At 36.3% G+C, this 22,221-nt stretch overlaps 3 protein-coding genes and 1 long non-coding RNA gene across 4 annotated transcripts; 2 read left to right on the top strand and 2 right to left on the bottom strand.

Moving 5' to 3' along the window:
- Positions 1-630: 630 nt before the first annotated feature.
- LOC110720360 (lisH domain and HEAT repeat-containing protein KIAA1468 homolog) lies at positions 631-10,829 on the bottom strand. The gene is made up of 20 exons (XM_021899379.1): positions 10,246-10,829; positions 7,681-7,833; positions 6,592-6,770; positions 5,777-5,884; positions 5,369-5,539; positions 4,764-5,282; positions 4,550-4,624; positions 4,340-4,468; positions 4,177-4,251; positions 3,883-4,092; positions 3,531-3,683; positions 3,230-3,444; positions 3,016-3,133; positions 2,797-2,929; positions 2,507-2,702; positions 2,317-2,422; positions 2,103-2,243; positions 1,892-2,015; positions 1,659-1,775; positions 631-1,306 (listed from the first exon to the last, which is right to left on the bottom strand). The coding sequence occupies exons 1-20, from the start codon at positions 10,442-10,444 to the stop codon at positions 921-923; spliced, it is 3,507 nt and encodes a 1,168-aa protein (XP_021755071.1). The 5' UTR covers positions 10,445-10,829; the 3' UTR covers positions 631-920.
- Positions 10,830-11,355: 526 nt separating this feature from the next.
- Positions 11,356-13,740, top strand: LOC110720357 (protein PLASTID MOVEMENT IMPAIRED 2-like). Its single transcript, XM_021899377.1, has 2 exons — positions 11,356-11,737; positions 11,834-13,740. Exons 1-2 carry the CDS (start codon positions 11,603-11,605, stop codon positions 13,547-13,549), a joined length of 1,851 nt encoding a protein of 616 aa, XP_021755069.1. The 5' UTR covers positions 11,356-11,602; the 3' UTR covers positions 13,550-13,740.
- A 147-nt stretch (positions 13,741-13,887) lies between these two features.
- On the bottom strand, positions 13,888-17,931 carry LOC110720358 (probable serine/threonine-protein kinase tsuA). The gene is made up of 2 exons (XM_021899378.1): positions 16,880-17,931; positions 13,888-15,017 (listed from the first exon to the last, which is right to left on the bottom strand). Exons 1-2 carry the CDS (start codon positions 17,578-17,580, stop codon positions 14,177-14,179), a joined length of 1,542 nt encoding a protein of 513 aa, XP_021755070.1. The 5' UTR covers positions 17,581-17,931; the 3' UTR covers positions 13,888-14,176.
- A 553-nt stretch (positions 17,932-18,484) lies between these two features.
- LOC110720359 lies at positions 18,485-22,221 on the top strand. Its single transcript, XR_002511323.1, has 3 exons — positions 18,485-19,086; positions 20,392-20,670; positions 21,944-22,221. It is a non-coding gene; the product is annotated as an uncharacterized LOC110720359 (long non-coding RNA).

Genomic DNA, 22,221 nt, shown 5'->3' with positions numbered 1-22,221 from the left:
CAACTAATAGGGGATTATTACACACGACCTTTAGTACTGATAGGACATTTGAGTAGAGGCCGATGTCAATTACCTAAGATAATAATAGATGGACCGACAGATGAATTAACACTAAATTAAGTCTCTCTCTTTCCGTTTCAGTTGTCACCACAAACACGCGTAATTATGCCGTTATCGATTATATAATGTCAATCAGTATTTACCTTTACATTATTTTTCTTTTATTTATTTCATTATTACTCTGGACTTGCGATTCATAACTTGCATCCAAATGTTTTAAGTTAACCGTGATTAGCCAGGACTTAATTATGGCTTCTATGGTGTCAAAACAACATAACTGGCTCTCGGGTTCATTGAAAGGACAAGAGTTTCCTGGCTGACCTAATAAATTTCTCTACAGTGTAGTTATAGGATGTCAAAAATATAGTTGTCGTTTACTCGTTTGATTGAACAAAGGAAGTATTGTTTCCCACTTTTTCTAAAAAATTCCAACTTCATGTCCCTGGAATGTAAGATGTATGATCAATATAATAGGGGATCAAGTAATCAACCTATCAAATCGAAATCTTCATAGCCAGTATAGGTAAAGCTTCAGAGATTAGGAGTAAGCAAACTGAGAAGCCAAATAAATACTGCAAAACTGATAATTCAGATTTCTGCAAAGTTACTTCTTTTGGCCTAACAAGCAACTTTGGACATTTTGTATACTCCTATTTAATCAATTGCATCATTGCATGTGTGTATTAAGAATTAATTATCTGCTCAATTGAAAGTACAAATAAAATCACAAGTGTTTTGTACATATAAATTGGTAGAAGGAACATTACAAATTAAATGAGGCAAGAAAAACTTGACGTTGTGTCGAATTGCTCATCACTTGAACACGAAAAAGGGAGATGCTGCACAATTTATACAAAATTTTATTGGTGAGGTACATTGTCGTCCTGATTTTTTGCTTTACCTCGAAGCATGTCAGCAAAATTGCCCCTCATGATCCGCTTAAATCTCGTGTCTTCTGCCGCTGCTGAGGGTGGGGATGGCTGAGGGGGTTCACTTGGTTCCACCACAGAATCCAGAGCTTCTTTCTTGCCTAGCAACCCACCTTCACCAAATAGGTTGGTAACTGATGACGCAATTCCAAGATGAGCACCCATTGCCTTACTGATAGCATCAAAGGTCCCACCAGATCTTTCTTTCATTATGATCTCTAATGCCTCCTTGTGTGCTGGATCAAGTGAATCATGATCCTTGAGCATGTTTTGAATGGCAGGTAAAAGGAAGTCTCGGACACTAGCAGCAGAAAGATCTGAATAAAAGAAAAGGAGTTTTATCATCCTTTGATGATTGTTTAAACTATATCTAATTAAAAGTAAAAATAGATGGAATCGACTATTAGTAGCATGGACTTCTTAAATACTTCGTACAATACAAGGAACAATTTTAGGAAGATCAGACATCTGTTTCCAAAGCCAACCTAACTTATGGTCAATGAACTCTATCATAGGCCTCTAGCAAGTATGATCATTAGAAGGTTCTCACTCTCCTCAGAGTTAATGCTTAGAAATCTCAAGTGTTTACGAAATAAACATTGGTAAAGATGACACAATGTCAGTATTCAATGGAAAGAAAGCACAATAAAACTCAAAAATAAAACAAACCTGTAGCATCCAGAGCACGAATTGCCTCACAAAATGCATTTGCTCTTTCACGGCGACGCATGACATCACTTATAGGAACAGGAGATGCTGTAAACTGGAAAATCTTAGACAGAAGATGTATATCATGTCAAGGACACAAATTATAGAAACAAGTACCCAAACACTAAAGGCATGAAGTCAAATTCAGCTCTAATAAAAGGACATGCAAGTTGTAAAATGGTATTGAAGGATATAATCTCTAAGTTTATCTGTGGTATGTGGTACAGCAACCACTAATGCACGGACCACAGCAATCAGTGCTTCTTGAGATCCATCCTCCAAGAAAGCATCCATTTGAATGCATATTTTCTCAACAATCTGAACAGTTCAATTTGCAATTAGCTGGATTTACAAAAGGCAATTTGATTACAGAAGGAAAGCAGAAATAACAAAAATCAGATATACCATATCACTCTTAAAATGCTGAGCTACAGACCCAAATGCATCTATGCTGGAATACTTTACACTCAGGTTTTGATCAGAACCAAGTGTGACAAGGGCTGGAAGAAGATGAGTTGAGACTAATTTTGAATCAATATACGGAACCTATAGCAAACAAGAGTCAGTAACAGTTTCAGAACATGTCATTATCAGACAAGCCAAGAAGAGTGTGGCCTACCAAGACTCTCAGTAGGTTCGCAGCACTTATTTTCATATCAATGTTGGAGCTAACAACCATCTCCCATAAGATATTAAATATCATGCTATGGTGCTCTACAAATGTGCTGTGCCAGATGAAAAATACAGGTCAGAAAAATACAAGCATTACAAAAGCCAACTCTTAACCAACTTCAATGCTAACTACAAACCAGAGAAAGCGGACAGCATCAACTATTTCAGCATGGAGTCTGTGTGGCTCTTCTGAAGTATCTTGAACTAAAAGCTTTCTCAGATAACTTTCCAACTGTTCACGCTTGCTAGGAGCACCTAAAACGCCTGCCAATAGCAGTGGCATCACACACATGGTGGCAAGTCTCTCCATCACCGAGCTGTTTGGTTTCAAACCTGCAATAAAATGACAATATAAGCTCCTATTATGATGTGATGGCAATGCAGCTGCACATTGACAGTAGAAAGTAGACCAAGCTAGCAAAAAGACCTTCAATCTTTGGTAGAATGGAAGACGGGAAAAATGTCAAGTCAGCATTGTCACCAATTGATATCAAGAAAACAGGCAGCATTATGTGTGTCAGATAACAATCTCCGTATTGTTCAGATACAGCCAACAAAAACTGCAAAATCAAGTATTACGTCATGAACAATGCAAGAGAAGCTTTCTTGAACCTAGAAGCATCAAACGTATGTGCTAGAGACAAACCTTTGCAATCCGGGCTCTTAAATTATCTTCCTTCTGGGGTAGCAAACATACAAGCTGAATTAAATGGGGGAAGCATTCTATGTGCATCCACTCAAATGCAGACCATACCACTTGACCCCTGGCCAAGGATTCTTTCAGCACAAAAGATGTAATAAAAATAAGGTTCAAATTGATGCATAAGGAAAAAAGAGAAAATAATGTAAAGGAAGATCACCTGGCGTATAGTTGCAGCAAGGATTCAGAAAATAACATCCCTGCTGATTCAGAAGCAGCAGAAAATGGGCATGTCTCAATTGCTTTCTGTTTCACATATGGAAGCAATTCTGACAACATCCTTAATAGAACATCTATGTTCCAACGCTCACGTTCACCTAAGACATGTAGATGCGACTCAAGAGAACCTTCAACCCCTGAAAGGGGCGGGCAACGCTGAGTTTTTATAAAAAGTCATTAACCAAGCAAGAAAATCAGCATTGAACAGAAGCATAAAAAGTCATGCTGTAAGACCAGCACACCTGGGCAGAGTTTAAGATATGTGACAGCAAAACAATCAGCATGTGGTCCAGCTTGTTTCCCCATCTGACCAAAGTAGGTACTAACTCCTTAAGTGTAGCATCAACAACAACTCCAGCAGGATCACAGACTAACTGGAACATCAATTCCTCAACCTATCAAAACACAAAAGGAACCATTGGAGAGACATGTTTTGAATATACTTTTTTACTCATCATGTTACAACTAAGGGATGAGGCCTCTCTCCCTAGACCATGTTTCCTCAACCTGGCTCTAAATCTTACATTGTGGCCAATTCTGTCAAGTCACAATTCTTCTCCATGATGGCCTCGGAACATATGTAGTGAGGCTGACCTTGAAATATTTCTCTGTATTGGGAAAGTGTGGGAGCAGCAATGCCAGATTGTGTGCAGCAGCTTCGCGTACAACTGTTGCAGAATCCTCTACCAATTGTTGCACAATAGACAGGATCAGAGAATCACGGATCTCAGGTCGAACAAATCCTGCAAGCTCTCCGCATGATTGAGCAACAAGCAGCCTACGCTCCTCATTCTTGTGATTGATCTTCAAAATTTAATTTGGAAATGTTAACACATTGTGCATTTTCTGGGAACTTAATAGTAAATACATATATATAAAGTAGATTACCTGTTCCCAGCATTGAGGAAGCAATTCTGTCTCTGTTCTCATCTCACCAACATTCTTGGCAAGATTAACACAAGCCTGCAGAAAAGAAAGAAGATTTCAGTAAAATGAGAAAAAAAACTGCCTCATATTTAATTCTTCTTGCCTCGTATTTAATGCTACATACATCCATTATAATTTTTCTTTGTTGTTCATCTGGTCGTTTGATTAAATTAAATAGTGTATGTGTCAAAGAGTCCCGTGTGGTGCTTTCTGGATGGCGCTCGATTGCACACATCATCAAGGGGAGAAGCTCCTGTGGTAAAATAATATTACATGATTAGCAATCTACTTGCAATGTATATGCAAGCTGTATGATAAGAATTCAGAAGCAAACCTCTCGATGTTGTATAAGAACATATGGAGCAATCTTTGGGAGTGCATCAGCAAGAATCTGGACTGTCTCCAAATTCTGTGAGGCAAACAAAGGCATATATCGTTAGGATATATGCTACATCACAAAATCATACAAAATCTAACGGAATTAAGGAATTACAGATGGCAGGTTTTTAGCCTTGCATGCATAATAGATAAAGGAGCAGAAAACTTGCCATCTTTTCTAAAGCAGGTGATACACTTGTATTGTCTGGAAGTTTATCTCCACAAATGTCAGCATCTGTTTGGCTTCCACTTTCAGGGCTCATTGCCTCAGGTGAATTTTTCTGGACATCATTCGCTTGGCCATTTAACATTTCGGCAGTATTAGACTCTGCATCTTTACTTCTTAAAGCCTCAAATTCAGATGATCCATGGACTGGAACAGATGAAACTGATTCACCTTCAGGGACTTCAACAGCTATTACCTCTTTCTGCACAATCTCCTCAGGGATTGTCGAATCAAAAACGGCACTAGCTAAAGAGGTTTCTGCCTCTCCTGTGTCCATCAGCATGGAATTGGTTTCTTCTGTGGGGTTTTCAAGGGAATGTGGCTGAGAATGATCAGCATTACTCGTTGACTGAGTTTTACCAGATCGCCAACCTTCAATTTGCATTTTAAGATAAGTTATTTCCACTCTGCAGTCATTAAGTTCCTTTCTTTGATTCTCAGACAACTGCTTCATCTTTTGCACCTATTTGTAATATATAAGAGGTATAAACTTTCCGGATAGAAGAAGATAGCAATTTTAAGCACAAATAATAAAGATATTGGCAATACCAAAATATCCTTCTCTTTCAGTTCCTTCTGCAAGCTATCTATTGATCTTGTCAAAGCCGTTATTTGACCATCAGCTACTTCTTTGTTCCTCTGCAAGCAATCCTTCTCATGGCTTAGTCTCTCATTCTCCTTTAACAGTGACTCCTTTTCCCTTAGAATTGCAATTTTCTCCTGCAAGGCATTCATATCAGCTAACACCTTTACTAATATAGCCCAGTGAGAGAGCTTCATACAGGCATATGTTATCACTTGTAGAGCCAATATTAACTACAATAACCTTTGCCTATGTCCAGCTTACACTAAAATGTACTGAGTTCAGTCATAAGAAATATGGATGATTAGTTCTACCAAAAAATAAATAAATAAATAAATAATCTGAACAAATTTCGAATAGTATCTTAGACATACCTCTGCAGCCTCTTCAGTGGATGAAAGGTACTGATAATAATAATGACGCAAAGCATCCGGCACACATGCAGGTGAATTAGGCCAAGCATCCAGGTTTTGGTCGGTCACCTACAGGTCAATATCTGTATTATAATAGGCAAGTACTAACTTTCATACAACTAATACAATTACCCTACAATCAAGTCAAGCTAGAAACAAGAACAATTTTTTAATCTTATTTATGTTTCATTGGAGTGATTCGAGTGAGTGTATCTAACATAGAGAATTGACTTACAATTTTACCATTTTTCTGTTATTCCACTAAGCAGTGAGTGCCAAATTAAGCATGACTCAAGTGAACCAAATCATAATTGATCACTAAATTATGCCAAACATATCACAACCTAATTTTATACGTGAAACAATACATAAGTAACCAACACCAACAAGGATATCTGGCTCTATGCCACACCTCAAACAATAAACAAAAGGAAGATCAGGGACTGGGTACCAGCTTTGACACTGGTCCTGTAGAGTGCTATAGTTAAGCCCTTTAAAACTTTATCTTACACTTGCAAACTTGGTTTAGTTAAAACTTGAAAGCTCAATATCAAATCAAATCAGGAAATAATTTCTCAACTGAATTTCTTAAGGCTTTAGAAGAGAGACATATATGAGAACAGCCTCTTTTATCCAGAGAATCACCCAAAATATATCCCCATACAAAAAGAATTCAAATAAAATGATAAAAATAGACATAGAGCCCAAACAAGAAGAAAGGCAAGGAACTGAAAAACCAATAAGAAACATACACGGAACCTTAAAGTTTGCATTACCTCTTCATAGAATGTCATTGCAGTCAGACGATAACCTGCCATGAGCAAGTATTCCTTCACAGCACAATTAAGATCGTGTCTTTCATTATCCTTCACAGGACCCAAGTTTGACATTGTGGTGCCCTTCTTCTGTCTTATTATATCAAGAGGTGGGTCCAAAGAAACATTTCCATTTGTACCTGCAGACAAAAGAGTACAAAGCTCAGAAAATATTTATACACTTGTTTATGGCTTTTTTTTTAGGGGGGGGGGGGGAGGGGGGGTGTTATGGGCCATCACATCGCTTCACTGCTGTAGTATCAGAAAATTTACCATAACAAAAGCAGAAGAATATTAATAAACACTGAAAAATAAAGCACAGATTACAGCATAACATCAAATGACCAAGACCAGCTATGTTGCACAGACTCGGATTGGGTGTCGTGTGTCACACGGTGATGGATCCATGACACTCCAAATTTTATAAAGTTTAATATAAGGCTACTATGCATTTAGGTGTCGTGTCGAAGGGTCAGAGGATCCAACACGTGACACCTGACGTAAAGCAAGGTGTCAAAGTAACATAGAAGACCAGAAAAGGCAAAAACGTTATAGATCCTGCAGATTTAAGCTCTAGTATTGCTAGCCCTTTGCCCACAGCAGTACAGCACTGTCAGCATGCATATATGTAATAAACAACAAACTAATCATAGTATATCTGCTAGGTTTATTTGACCAATTGCACTAATCAATTACTAATTATTATCAGTATCCGGGTTAAAACATATTGGAAAACATCAAGCTATAATTTAATACATCCATACAGATTACATGAGCAACTGCACTTGATCAAATAGTAATTAATAGCTGAGTCAAATGTAAAGGGAGTGAATGGGAAACATATAAAAGCTCCAGATAAAGACTCTGAGTTGCAGGAGAAATTCTGAAACAGTATTGAACTTTTTAATAGATAATCACACTGGCTCGAGAAGTGATAAGTTGACACTCCAAAAGTCCAAATCTGTAAGTTCTCCTGTAACTTTTTCAATACTCTACTAGAAACACACAAACTTATAAAGTATATAGAATCCAACCTACTGTGAGACTTACTGTTGTTTTCAAGCGATGGAAGTTCTGCTTTCTTCTGCAATTCTTCCTTTAGTTTTGAAGTGTCTTCCTGAGCTAATCGAAGTTCATACTCACATAATGCCAATTTTTCATGTAGTGCTTGTTTCTCTTCCAACAAACTTTGAGGATCTGCAACTGCTTTCAGACAAACAAATAGAACAGTACTAAGGATAAGGCATATAGTAGTCCCAATAAAAGTTGAGAAATAACCTCCCGCCACCCCCCCCCCCCCCAAACTCAAAGACAAGCCACAAAACCCACAACAGACAAATCACATGTAGAAGCAAATTTCACGCATAATCAGCAATCCAGATACACAAAATAAAATCATGCAATAATATAACAGTCTTTAATGTCCGCAAGTCCGCAACATATGTAGAAATCATCATATGAGACATGGCACTAAAGTTGGACACGAAACTTTTTCAAGTTCAAAGATTATCATAGTATATAATAATCATAATTCACGCCCACCACCTAAAGATGTACTTAAGTTGGATAAACTCTTATAAGCCATACATCTATTACTATTAGACAGCAACCACCAGAATGCCCTATCAACTTTCAAACTTTTCACTGAGTTACAATAATAAAAAGATCATGGGCATTCAACCATTCTCTTGAAGAAGTATGGAAAGTACAACTTAAAAGAATATTTGAAGAAGAGAAGCAAATTGTACAAAAAATGATAACCGAATAAAATTTGATCCATTGAATGCTCCACCACTGTGGTATTACAAGAAATTATGGCAATCTAAGGTTCAGGATGCAAATTTCAGGAGATAGGCTTGCTTCATTTCCCTGCTTTAGCGTCGGCATTTCAGTCAGGCTGTGCCACACAGCCCACACCCTTCTTCCCTTTGTAGACAAAAAAATCGCTAAAAATTGCTAGTAGTTGAAAAGCCTCCTTGTGTTGAGTGTGGGCTGCATGCCTACACTTGTGTGTGCGCGTCATGATAACCTCTTGTTTTTTAGTTTTCTACACTTCCCTTTTGATCATATGGGGTCTAACAATCTCATAAAGCAACTGCAAAATCATTCACAGGATAACTCATGTAATGTATCTATGTTATACTCTTTAGTTAAACCTATAGGGTTGCAACTAAAAAATTCCTCTGGCCTCCTAGTGTTGGGCACTTGAGTGTGGGCTGCATGCCTACAATTCTGTGTACGTGCCATGATAATCTCTTTTTTTACAGCCTTTTGCACTCCCCATTTGATCATATAGGGTCTAACAGTAGTCTTGTAAAGCAACTGCAAAATCATCCACTAGATAACTCGAGTGAGTAATTTATGCTCTTTGATTAAAGCTACAGGGTTGCGACTGACAAGAATAGCTGGCTAGGAAACAGTAAGAAAGTATAATTACCACATTTTAAAACTGTGACCAGATCCGTAGTGGTAAAGATTTCGTTTTACCCTTTCATTTCCTTACTTTCATCTACAATAATTTTACACCTAACAAATCAATGGTTTTTCTGAATTTACATGTACCACGAAGCTCATTTCATATCATACAATTCATCCCTGAACCAAAGACCCACAAACTAGGCTATAAGTCTCTATCATTGTCCCTGAATCTTAGGTTCGGTATTAATAGATTTAATACTTGACCCTTTAGCATCAAAGCCAACTTTTCTAGATGCCTACTCCCCATCTTTCAACGTTCATACATGGCATGTGGTTTAGCCATTCGTTTTTGGAAGTATATAGCCCTAAGTTTAAGCTAGCTTAAACTTGACTTTGAGGCTATCTCTATTTTCCTTGAATCTAAGATTTCATCATATCACCCCTCCCATTCACAAAGAAACATTTTTTTTTTTTGCAAGTAGCCTCATATCACCAATTCCAAAATACTACATTTTCCGTCATTTGATTTCATGCCAAATTTCTCTAAACACTAACAATTAAGAATTCGCCATACATTCACCAAAACATCCTTTATATTCCGCAATAGTTATGCCCTTCCATCCTCACCCTACTAATCATTTCAAGAGGGAGTCAGAGTATGTTTGAACAACCAACCATTTCATTAACAGGTAATGCAATGTTTTTCCCGAACATCCCAAAATAGTACACAAGTCTATAATTTGAAAATAGATCGAATCAATGAACTACATTTTATGTCGAGAGCTTTCCACTCCAACCTAAACTAATTCAAGTTAAACATTATAAATACTCACTTATGGTATGAACTATATAGCCATAAAATCAAGCTTGCATGTGAAACTACTAGAATATTTTCTCTTTAATGTAACATTTCAATTCTATCAATCAAAAAAAGAAATCTTCAACAAAATCATGAAATGTCAGAAGAAAAATCCTTGCCAAATTCAACTACAGTATAAACCTTTCGATTTGTTCCAGTAAGTTCCAACAAAATTCGCCTGACATACAGATATTGACCTACAAAACTACATTCGAATTCATTCACATTACCACCATTTATAATCGCCTACCAAACAGGCCGTAATCAGATCTTTCTAATCAATCAATTTCAATTACAAATCAAAATAAAATCAGAATCAAGGAAACAAAAAGACAAACCTCGAAGAGAATTGAAGCGAGAGATTTGATCAGGAGGAAAAAGAGAAGGATCAGCGAAATACTCCTTGAGACGAATAGCTTGAGCATCTCTACCATCATCAAGAAGCTCATGAAGTAGCTCGAAAGCAGTCAGTAAGTAGTTCTCTTCCAATAGAAAGTTCACCACACAATTACACAGCGATGATCTCTCCACATCCATTGTCTTCTTTCTCTCTCCTCGATTTCTACTGTTTTATCAATCAGAATCCGCCATTGATGCTTTCGATCGAAGCTTCATTCGATAGAAATCGATCTGAGAATTGTAATTTTTTTGGTTGGGATAAAATTGCCAAATTGGTGCAGATGGATTTGATGATCTGGTTACAAAAATGAAACGTGACGCTGTCGGTATTACTCTTTTACGGATTTACCTATGCGGTTGTCTCATTTTTTTTATTTTTTTTTACACGGAGTGTTATAAAATAATATTCGTAGTTAAGCTTAGAAAAACTTGGCAATTCTGACTCGACCTATGACCCAAAATCATTGACTCGAAAATTACTCGAACTTAAACTAACTCAATTCAAATCCGACCTGAATTGGAGCTAATCCGAATATGACCTGATGCCCGAACTTGACCTAAAACTCAAACTTGACCTGACCCGAAACCGAAAGTGACCTAACCCAATTTAAACCCGAATTGATTGGCCCGAATCGACCCAATCCAAAGTAATCCAACCCGAATTGACCTGACCTGAAGTGACTGGATTCCTGAAATGAATAGGTTAACATGTAATTATATAAATATGAGTGGTGGAAATATGTTGCATTAAAGAAAAATATATTTCGTTTAAATGAGTGCTTTATCCAACTTTAAAATTATATTTGACATATTTGAACTTTTTTCTCCTTTAAATTACTCTGTACCTTATTTGAGATTATACTCCGCAGTTTGAAAAAATAAATAGAAATGGTGGACAATCTCTCACTTTTGAAGCATATAAAATGATAAAGCTTTACGCCTTTACCGCAGTCAAGACTCACGAGAGTTGAGCACTAAGTAGAGATTAAAAGCTGTTTGGCTTTTTAATTTTTTCATCCAAAATCTTTAAAAGCTTGAGAAAGAAAGCACAAGCAAAATGCATGTCCCACTGGATAGATAGATGGCAGCAACACTATTGAGGACTTGTAACAATAACAACCAAACATTATTTTCTTCTAATCTTAGTTTCTTAAACTTGGGTTGTGGCCTTCCTCTAGAGCACAAATTACTGAAAAAATGAATCAAAAATATGAGATTCTGTAGAAAATACAGGAATTTTTATATATACCGCGAATCTCAGCAAGAAAGGAGAGATTTTTCGAGTGTTTGGTTGAGATGGATGGGAGCAAATTGGGAAATGGGAGGACAATTGGGTCAGTAAAAGCAGCCATTAACAAATATGGTGGAGGGAAGATTAATCAAGTTACTAATACATATAAGAAGTCTCTGAATAATGCTTCAAACTCTGAGGTAAATAGAGTATATTCTCCATTATCTGTTACTAGATTACTACTACGAGTATATATATTTGATTATTTGTGCTAATGATTGGTTTGAACTTTGCAGATAAGTTCTTCAAAGGCTCAAGAACTTCATGTTGCAAAGAATAGGATCAACCAAATCAATGAAAACAGGATAATAGCAGAGTCAGAGATAAACCAGGCTGAGTTTGAAATTCTGAAGGCGAAAAAGTTAGTTAGGGAGCTCACATCACAGATACAAGAGTCGGAGTTAAGGGCTAAGGAGTTTCAGAAGGGAAAGAGAGTTGAGGAATTACCTGGCCAAGAGGAAAATGATCAGTATGAAGAAGTCGTGAGAGAGGTTGAAGCAGTTAAAAGAGAGATCAGTAAAATTAAACTTGAGATAGAACGCGCAGTTGAAGAGAAATTCAGGGCAGAAAAAGAAGCAGATGCTGCTGGTTTAAGACTCGAGTTTTATACGAGTGCTGCTGATAAATTAAGGAAAGAGATTGAAGAGGCTAAAGAAGAGGAGGTATTGGTTGAGCTAGCTCAAATCCAGGCACAGAAAGAACTTGCAGAGATTGAAGCTCAGAAGAAAAAAGAAGAGGAAAGATATTCAAATCTGATGGCTGAAACTAGAAAAAAGATCGGTGCATTGAGGGATGAAATTGAGACAATGAAATATCTTGAAGATATACTAGAACTTACAAATTCAGAGGTTGATGTATTGCAGAATGAGCTGAATTTGATTAAGGAAATGGACAGTAAATATCAGAGAAGAGTAAGTTTAAACGACTTTGCTTTGAAGACAGTCACAGAAGATCTGCAGGCAGCGAGGAAAGAATTGGAGACTATCCAAGCAGAAGGGTTTCAGCTTATGGGTAGTATGGATATAATAAGAATCGAGCTGATAAACATGACTAAGGAGAAGGGTGAACTTGAAAAAAAGGAAGCAGAAACCGAAAAATTAATAAAGAAGATGAACTCAAAACTTCTAAGGGCCAAAGATACATTAGAAGTTGCCAGAGCATCTGAGGAAAAGGCGAAGTCAATGTTACCATCTCTCTCCCTTGCTTTAGAGAACTTAAAAAGAGATAAGGAGGCCGTGAAGAAAGAGGAGGAGAAATTGAAAGAGGAGACAGGCTGCATCAGGGCTGAGATTCAGAAAATTGAGTCTGAAAATGATTTGAAGGAAGAGAAACTACAGACTGTAGTTAAAGAGCTAGAAGAAGTCAAAATTTCAGAAGCAAATGCTCTTGAGAAATTGCAAACCCTTGTAGAAAATACAGTGAAAGCAAGGGCTTCCCAGACAAATTCTACCATCACAATATCGAAATTTGAGTACGAATATTTAACAGGATGTGCAGCTGGAGCTCGAGAGACTGCTGACAAGAAAGTGGCAGCTGCTCTTGCATGGGCAGAAGCATTAAAGGCCAGTGAGAGAGAGATTAAGATAGAAACTGCTTTGGTAGAGAGGGAGATTGAAGAGCTGAAGCTAGAGGAAGAGCAGGAAGTCAAGAGGATGGAAGAATTAGAAAGCACGGAGGATTCAGAAACAGAGCAGCAGCAAAGAGAGATAAATCATAGCAGCAAGAGCCTCCAGGGGAGGAGATCAATAAAAGATCATGATTATAGCTCAACCCCAGTAAGACAAGCCAAGTTGCGAAGATCTGGCTCTCCGGCCACAAGACGTATAAGCACTTCAACCTCTTTATCTATGAAAAGAAGGAGAAAAGTAATGCTCAAAATTGCAAAATATTTTGCTAATGAGCAGATTGAAGATGAAAACTCAGCCCCCTTGAAGGCAGACACAGACAATTAATCACCATTGGGTATTCATTTAATAAAATTACATTCAAGCATTGTTGTACATACAAACCAGGTTCTTTGGAGTATTTATTTTGGGAGATTTTATAATCAGTACATAGAGTTTATTAGATTAGATTAGTAGGATATGACAAGTATGCATGTAAAGATTCGACGACTAATTCTCAAATTTTGATTCCACATGAAATTTCACTAATATGATTATGCAGCTTCCTGTGTCTTCAAGTACGGACCAAGGACACAACCAGATTCCTAGATAAAATATTGACGATAGATACAAAAGATTAAAAGAATCAATTAATCATTTTTTATACTTCAATAACACATCCAAGATAACAGCAATTACTTATACATTACTTTACCAAAATGTTACATAATCAGGATCACAATGCTTACAGCAAAAGCATCTTTTCTTTAATTAAACTTTTTTTTTAAAAAAAAAAAAAAAGGTCAAAAAAATGTATACTAAACAAACATGTATTAGAGTAACAAGACGATATACTGCAATACAAAAAGAAAACTGGTGCAGGCAAAGCAGGGAAAATGAAATTACAGTGTTGAACTCTATGTATCTTACTCAAAACTGTTTTTCGAAGCAGCAGTTTTCTGTTGCTCAGAATCCTCAATGTTTAGTACTCTCCAACTGTAACTGAGTGAAACTTTCTGGAAGCATTGCTGTTGCAGCACTTTGTGCCATTTGAAGCTGAGAAGGTAATATAAGACCAGAAGGTTGAGTTTTATATATCTGGGCATGCATAGGATCTTCAAATTCACTGATATAGTTGGCTTTTTCAATGGGAGGAACAGTAACAGGCTGAGCTGGTTGATGCACTGCAGGCAAAGTCACAGGCTGGGTTGCCATAGCAGCTGGCATGTATACTTCAGCAGCAAATTCAGACACTGGAGTAGCAGGTTTATTGTAACCTTCATAAATTATCGGGGGTGAAACCACAACAGGATTTGAAGGCACATGGGGTTGACTCCTAGCAACATTTGGTGCAGTTGTCATAGTACGAGGCATAGACGCATCATACATATTTTGTGTTTGTCCCATAGGCATCATGTAGACTGGGTATGGCTTATTTAGCTGATATTGGACGGGTTGATGTGGTTGGACATAAGTTGGATACATTGGAGGATAAGATGCAACAGGTATAGAATTTGGGTAATATTGGGGAGCATAATTGGACTGAGGAGTGGCGTAGTGAATGTAATGTGGCGTTGCTGTTGCTAGTGATGGTGGCTGAGGTGGGGACTGGTGCTGAGGTTTATCCATTGGTTTAGATACCATGTAACCAGAAACCTGAACGGAAGTCAGAATATCACTCCGAGGTGAACGATCAGAAGCATTGCTTTCAGTCTCAACAGGGTTCACAGAAGCAAGATTAGAGTCAAAAAATCCTGATGCGTCTTGATACACAATTCCTTGCTGGCTGAAGTTTGGGCTGGGAATGCTGCAATCACTGTAAAATACAACAATCCATGAAACTACCAAGGTTAACTACTAAGGAATCTGGATAAACAATAGGTGAATACTAAAACAAAGCGCTCCAAGACATGATCCATCAATGCATTAAGCCACAATAAGACATTTGTTTCAGAAAAGACATATTATAAATGCGGAGTTCAGGCTGTAAAGAGGAGACATCATACAGCTACCAAAGAAGTAAGTGTAGGACCAAGGATCGTTTACAGAGTAGTCTTAAGATCCAAGATTTTACTTTCATCTAACTTCTTGTCTAATAGGACTACTAGAAACTAAATGTACATGCAAACACCCCCACCCAATATACATAAGAAAATGATCCACTCCCTAGATAGTCAGCAAATTTTAACGTAGAAATATATTACAGTAGATAATAAAGCCTAACGTTAACTTTACTGAAAGACAATGAACCCAAGGCACACTTGCTGGTGGTCAACAGGCTTAGCTAAAGATAACACAGAAAGCAAAGGAATCTACATAATTTACTCTGAGATCTGGTCATCAAAGGATCACTGCATAGGGAGAGAATTATGGCATTATTACTGACAACTTATTTATAAACATGTGCAAATTAATTTGGACTAGCATCTTGTAAGTAAATTTCAAGACCAACCACCAAGCATGTATGACTGTACATCCTAAACATAAAGACACCCATTGAAAATTGTTGGAGCTTTTCAGAATATTGCATAAAGTCTAGAGCATTTGGCATGGAAAATGAAGATCATAGATCCCAGTAATGATATTGTACTTTGTACTTCATATTAATTATCACATCTCCGCTACCTTTCCTTAGCAATTCTAAGCATCAAACATGGAACAACACAGGATTCCCAATTACTAAAGTAATCACAACTTAAAAATATCAAACTCGTATTACCTTAGCTACACCTCCTTTCATACTTGCCAACCGCCAATGCAAATTATCACCATACATGGAGAGGTTTTGCCTAGGTCATATAGCGTAACTGCTGGACAATCAACACATGTGACCCTTATATGAAACCTAAATAGTAAATTAGTAACTAACTAACTACCCCATATATATTTGCACAGTATTCATCACCCAATTCTTTACATCCTACAATCATCACAACAGCCACCACCACCACCATTGTCATACCTCGGTCATTCCACAAGTCCCATGAAAGTCTTAGCTCTAACCAATCCACATCTGAACAGATACTGGTTTCGTTGTTTCAGGAAAACCACCTTAATAACCTCACCTATTGCAAATTAACCCATTACAAAAACACAATACCAATTCCGTACAACGTACCAACCACTCGAAAAACCGAAATCCACCTATGGATCCAATAAAAACAATATTCCGCTGCAACCTAACTAGATATTTACAAAGACAATTAACTACTTCTCATTGACAACCCAATATATGCTTTTTAAAAAAAAAAATTGACATTTTGTCTTTCCTCTTGAAAGAATAAATTCACCATCCAATCCATACCAAACATGGCAAAAGGCCTAAACCTCATTAAACTTGAATATGATAATTTCAGGCACATAATATGATAGCTATGTTTGATTTCTTTCATTTCTCAATTAAATCAAATAAATTACAGGAAAACATCAAAACTAAAATATCATACTTCAATCCTTTGTAAACTCAAACAATTTCCGAACTTTTGAACAACTATTTCTACAAAAAAATTATCCTACAAATCAACCAAACAAAACCCACAAATTTCATCCTCTATCGTCAATTACTCAAAGTTCATCCACAAAAAAAAATGATAATAATAATTTTTTTAAAAAAAAAAAACCACAATAGTAAATTAAAAATATAAATTCAAAATTCAAAAAAATAGTAAACTAAATTACCTTCCCAAAGAATCAACAGAGGGCAAAACAACCTTAAAATCATCCGCAACACCCACTTTATTATTCTTTCCGGGAGAATTCGAAGACGAACTATTTGACCCAAACGACGAACTATTCTCTAGAACAATCGATTCCGGCGCCGACGACGAAGAATCATTATTATTATTATTATTACAATTGGTGTTGCTATTATTATTATTGTTATAATTGACAGGATTCGAACTCGCGACCTTTAGCGCATCAGAAAACCAATCATCATCACATTTAAAATCACGAACAGGTTCCTCTTTCTTAAAGAGAAAGAATCTGATACGCGAACCAGAACCAGAGCACAAAAGTCGATCATACTCATCAACCATATTGAAGAGATCTTCATCAGAGGAGATAGAAATGAGGGAGTCAAGGTCATGGTTAGGGAGCTGGTATTTGAGGAGAAAATTGAGGGACCCATTGAAGAAGGATTTAGCGATGTGAGAGAAAAGGGAGGAGAGAGAAAGTGATGAATTTCGAGGGATAGAGATAATGCGGGTTTCACCGCCGGCGTAGAAAAGGGTTTTGTCGTGAGGACGAGGGAGGATGTGGCCGTTGAAGCTGAGCATAAGCCGGAGTTTTTGGGCGGAGGTTTTGGAATCTTTCTTAGCGCCGCCGACGACGACGGTGGGAGATGTCGTCGCCGGCGGTGTCGACGGTGAGAGATCCATGGGAGTGGATCTGAGGAGGAGGGAAGAGAGAGAGAAGGAGGAGGAGAGAGAAAAGTTGGAGGGTGGTTTTTGTGGGTTTGTTGTTTATAGCGCGGGTATGTTTAATAGACAAAATTATGTGTAATTTCTCTCGTTTTGCGGCTTTGTTCCCCTTTTAGTGGGGTTTTTCATTTTTAGAGCAGGGGTAATTAGGTGGACTAAATGAACTATTCTTTTGAATTAACGGGAATTAAATATGGTGGATATTATATCCGTAATCTAATTGTTGCACATAACCGGTAACGGAGGTAGTAAATATATTTTATTTTGGACGCTTCAAAATATTGTGCTTGTCTTTAAAAATATCACATAATTATATCATAATTCAAGCAATCTTTTACCTTTTTCATACAAAATACTTATATATTTAAAAAAAATCATTACTTACTTTTTTATTTTTCCTGTCGAACATTCTTTACTTTTTATTATTCTCGTAAAATATTCTCTATATTTTATTCCGTATTTTTCTCATACAATATATCTTCACTCCCTTCATTTTTTTTCTTAATTTTCGTGTTTTTTGAGAAATAGGAACGTAAATATGGGACGAGATGAGTATATTATTATATTGTCGATGCTAACAATTTTGTTTAATGTTAAAATGTCAAAATTATTAAGTACTTTGTTATCGTATTGAATCATTAATGTTCAAACTCACCTCAGAGTTTGTTAGAAAAGAAGAAGAGAGAGAGAGAATTTTAGAGAGTTTGTTATTTCGTAGTCTGAGAAATTGTTACAAAAATAACTATTAAGTAAATTTTAAGTATATATCCACTACTACATTTTTGATCAAATGCCACGGCCTAATAAAGGCTAATGCAACGGTATTTTAATTGTCGTTGCAATAGAGTAGGCTAATACGTCGGATTCAGTATTAATGTTGTGAGAAGTAGAGCTATTACCACAGCTCTAATGAACTGTTGCATCAGCCTAGATATTTCAACAAAAAGGAAAGCTATTGCAACGGTTTGTGATTATAGTAATGGAAACAGTAGGAGGCGCGCTGAAAATTTCATCTTACCTCTACTTTTTTGCCCAAATATTTTGAACCCTTGTCACTATTCCATGGGCAAAAAATAAGGAACCCTTACACTATTTTCTCTCTACTGTACTACTTTCCCCATTTTTTTTCATTCTTCGAATTCTCCATTTCCCCCATTTCTCCATTTCCCCCAATCCTCCATTTCCCCCAATTCTATTAAGCTATTTTAATTAGCAATTCCAAAAACTTTAAATTCTCAATTTTCCCCAAATCTCCGATTTTAAGGCCATAAAATACTCAAAAATTACTTACAATTTCTTGAAAATTCTGAGAGGAAAACTTAGTGAAGTAGAGGAAGGCGGAACTCAAGAGGTGGCGTAATTCAAGTGACGTTTGGTTGCTCAAGAGGCGGCGTAATTCAAGTGGAGAAGTTCCATTTTCGTCTTGCATGTCCCTGTGGCTGATATCTCGACTTTGAGTTCAAGGTATACAACGATTCTTCATTTCAGAAATTTCTTAATTGAAATTTTTGTTGTTGCGTTTTGATAAAATAAATATTAAATTTTTATTGATGTCTTTGGGAATTTGTATTTGAGGCCGTGGAATATGGAATTTTCTTTATCTTTGAGTTTGAATTTCAGGTTTATTTTTTCTCAAATTTTACTGTGAAAATGCTATACATTTTTGGGGTATGTTTGATTGAATTTGTAGTTGTTTTTGCTCGAATTATATGGGGAAAAAATGTTGTGATTTTCTGGTGTATATTGTGCTCGAAATTTGGGGTGTGCTGCTTGATTTTGATAAATTAAATTTTTAATTTTTAATTCACAAATAGATGCAATTCTATGTAAGCAAGAATAGAGTTAACTAATTTAAGAGTTCAGAACAATTACCCATGTTTTCCATTAGTTTGGGCATCACGAAAACAACTAACAACATGAAGCCAACCATAAGACCAATTGTGTGAGATTCACTGTTGATCCACTGTTGGATAGAATGATACTCCGTGATAAACAAGACTAATTCATGGCTTACCTCATAGAGTCATAATAGTATTCCTCTCTTAAGGGCTCCAAAGCCAACTCAGACAACCCTCTTCTGGTTTCCGTTAATGCAGCCTGGACTTTTTCAGGGTTTCCAGCACTAACATCAACACGAACCTACACAAATAACATGAAAAAAATTACTTCATCTATGATCAATAATGACCAATAACTTTCAACATTTGATAAATAGGATGCCATGTAGCTACTCCTATATCCAATTCTTATAGCATAATTTATCTTGAAACAACCATTGACTCGATTTATGTACTTCAATTCCACTTTCTGATCTGAACTGAGTCCTTTGTATTAGTTTACATATGTTTCTGATCTTGAAAATATTATGGGCTTAATATCCTACATTTTATGCATTTTTAGTTTACTTCATCTATGATCTGAATTAGATATTCTGATTTCAAAATAAAGCCACTAATTTTTTATTATTGAGGATACAAATCTGTCTAATATATATTGCTGAATAATGAAAGGTATCAATTTCTTTTGGAATTTTGAATTGATCATGTACATGAAGGATTCGTAGGTACTTTGTTTGTTGCTGTTTTGATAATGAAAGCTTTCTGTCAGTTGCTGGTTAAGGTTTCTGTCAGTTTCTGATAATGAAAGGTTTCTGTCAGTTTCTAATAATGAAAGGTTTCTGTCAGTGACTCTCTTAACTCTTAGTGAATTGATTAAATGTTTTTATTGTAAAAAATTAAGTAAAATAACCCTCTTTATTCTTACCCTAAGGTATGGATAGTGGAACTAAAGAGTGGTGGATGTTTGCCAAATGGAGTGATGAATATGAACGGGGAATTCTTAGAAAATATGCAAGCTCAATTAGTACAACAACTTGCACCAAGCGTAACAACTGCAATTTTGACTCAACTTCAGGATGCTAACCCCGGGATTAATCTTGTCATTCCTGATTTTTCGATTCCATTGGCTCCAAAGGATTCATGTAGTGCGCCACATCTTCTCGTTGACCAAAATAGGCAATCTTCTAAATCTGGGGCTACAATTAATCAGGTAACATAAATTATTTTCTGTTGCTTCTGTCTAAATTTAGTTTATGCTATTGACCTCATTCTGCCGTAGCTACTACTGAAATATTGTTGTTGTTCATGTATTTTTCTGATGCACACTAACTTTTGCTTTATTCCTTTATTGCTTTTGGTTGGTTTTGTCTGCCTTACGTTTTCCCCCTTTTTTCACTTATATGGTTGTACACTTTACTGCTGAAATATGGTTGTTGTTCATGTATGTTTCTGTCTAAATATTGTTGTTGTTCATGTATGTTTCTGTTTCTGTTGCTGATTTTTTTTTTTTTTTTTACAACTAGAAAAGGAAGGTTAATCCCTAAACTTAGTGAATCTAAGAGAAATATAGAATGAAAATAGGGTACAATGTCATCAATTTTCTTTTTTATCATCCTATCCCCTAGCATACTAATATGATCACTTTGCACCCACTTGAGAAGTCTCCTGTCTGCAACCTCTTATTATTCCAATATTCATAAAAATTCTCATAATTCAACATTGTTCTGTGAAACATCACAAATACCTCCCTAGCCAACATGACTCAACAATGGAAATAACCCAAAGTTAAGTAGTGATCACATAAAAGCTGCAGTCTTTGAGCTTCTTCTAGGCCTCTGAGAATCACACTCAGAATTTCAGCTTCACAGTTCAGTTGTTGCTGCTGATTTTCCCCTAGTTTAAAAGTGACACCATCAGAATTCAGGAGCCATTCCCATTTTCTTTTCTTCCCATTCCTTCGATTGTGAGAAATACCTAATGTGATAGTGCTGCAAACCCCAGCTCCTATAACCAATTGTATTATGTCTATGCGTTGACAACATTGCATATATCTAAATTAAAGGCCTGCTGATTGTCCTGTTCTTGCTCAAACCCCGGAGGACCTTCTGCAAAAACCTCAGATTTTGAGTTATGCAAAAACCTCAGATTTTGCTGATTTTGAGTTATGAAAGCTCATTATTCTTTCTAAAGAAATGATAATACCAAGAAAATTAAAACAGAGGATTTTTGCATAGTTTCCGGACAGAAATTGTCCATTTTTGAACCCAATGGTGGGTCTGTGCTCTTGATTCATTACACCACTTTCTTATAATAATATGTCAAAAGCTATAGTTGTATTATTTTTATTGTTGTGCTTTATGAATACTACAATTTGGTTGTGCTTTATGAGTTTCCTTAATTCGGTTCTATTATCTAGTTAAATTATTTAGTCACATTATTTTTCAATTGTTTAGTTCTATTATTTTATTCTTTTTTACGTGTAGGTGCATGGTGAGCAAAATGGAGATGAAGTATAGTGACTACATGACTAGCTAGTCATCTAACAAATGGTGCAAATATTTTGGCGACTCCTATCTATTAGTTCAAGTTGTCAAAAAACCGGCTTATATATATGTTGGAATTTGTATTTTGGACGATTAAATTAATTATATAACTTTAGTTTATTAGTAGGGTGTCATACCGAAAACAAGTAAGTAATATTTTGTAATGTACGTATTTAGCATTATAATTATTGTATATAAATTTAATGAATTTTTGTTTC

The sequence above is a fragment of the Chenopodium quinoa genome, unplaced genomic scaffold, assembly GCF_001683475.1.
Source record: "Chenopodium quinoa cultivar QQ74 unplaced genomic scaffold, ASM168347v1, whole genome shotgun sequence".
NCBI classification, from domain to species: domain Eukaryota; kingdom Viridiplantae; phylum Streptophyta; class Magnoliopsida; order Caryophyllales; family Amaranthaceae; genus Chenopodium; species Chenopodium quinoa.
Note: the sequence above shows the minus strand (reverse complement) of the source record. Positions and strands in the feature narration are given on the sequence as shown.

Coding starts and splice junctions, on each gene's coding strand:
- LOC110720360 (XM_021899379.1), bottom strand. CDS start 10,444: ATGGATGTGGAGAGATCATCGCTGTGTAATTGTGTGGTGAACTTTCTA. Junction 4,625..4,763: donor CACCTGCTTTAGAAAAGATG/GCAAGTTTTCTG, acceptor TTTGCCTCACAG/AATTTGGAGACAGTCCAGAT. Junction 2,244..2,316: donor CGAACCTACTGAGAGTCTTG/GTAGGCCACACT, acceptor TGTTTGCTATAG/GTTCCGTATATTGATTCAAA.
- LOC110720358 (XM_021899378.1), bottom strand. CDS start 17,580: ATGGATCTCTCACCGTCGACACCGCCGGCGACGACATCTCCCACCGTC. Junction 15,018..16,879: donor TCTGTTGATTCTTTGGGAAG/GTAATTTAGTTT, acceptor TGTATTTTACAG/TGATTGCAGCATTCCCAGCC.
- LOC110720357 (XM_021899377.1), top strand. CDS start 11,603: ATGGATGGGAGCAAATTGGGAAATGGGAGGACAATTGGGTCAGTAAAA. Junction 11,738..11,833: donor ATAATGCTTCAAACTCTGAG/GTAAATAGAGTA, acceptor TGAACTTTGCAG/ATAAGTTCTTCAAAGGCTCA.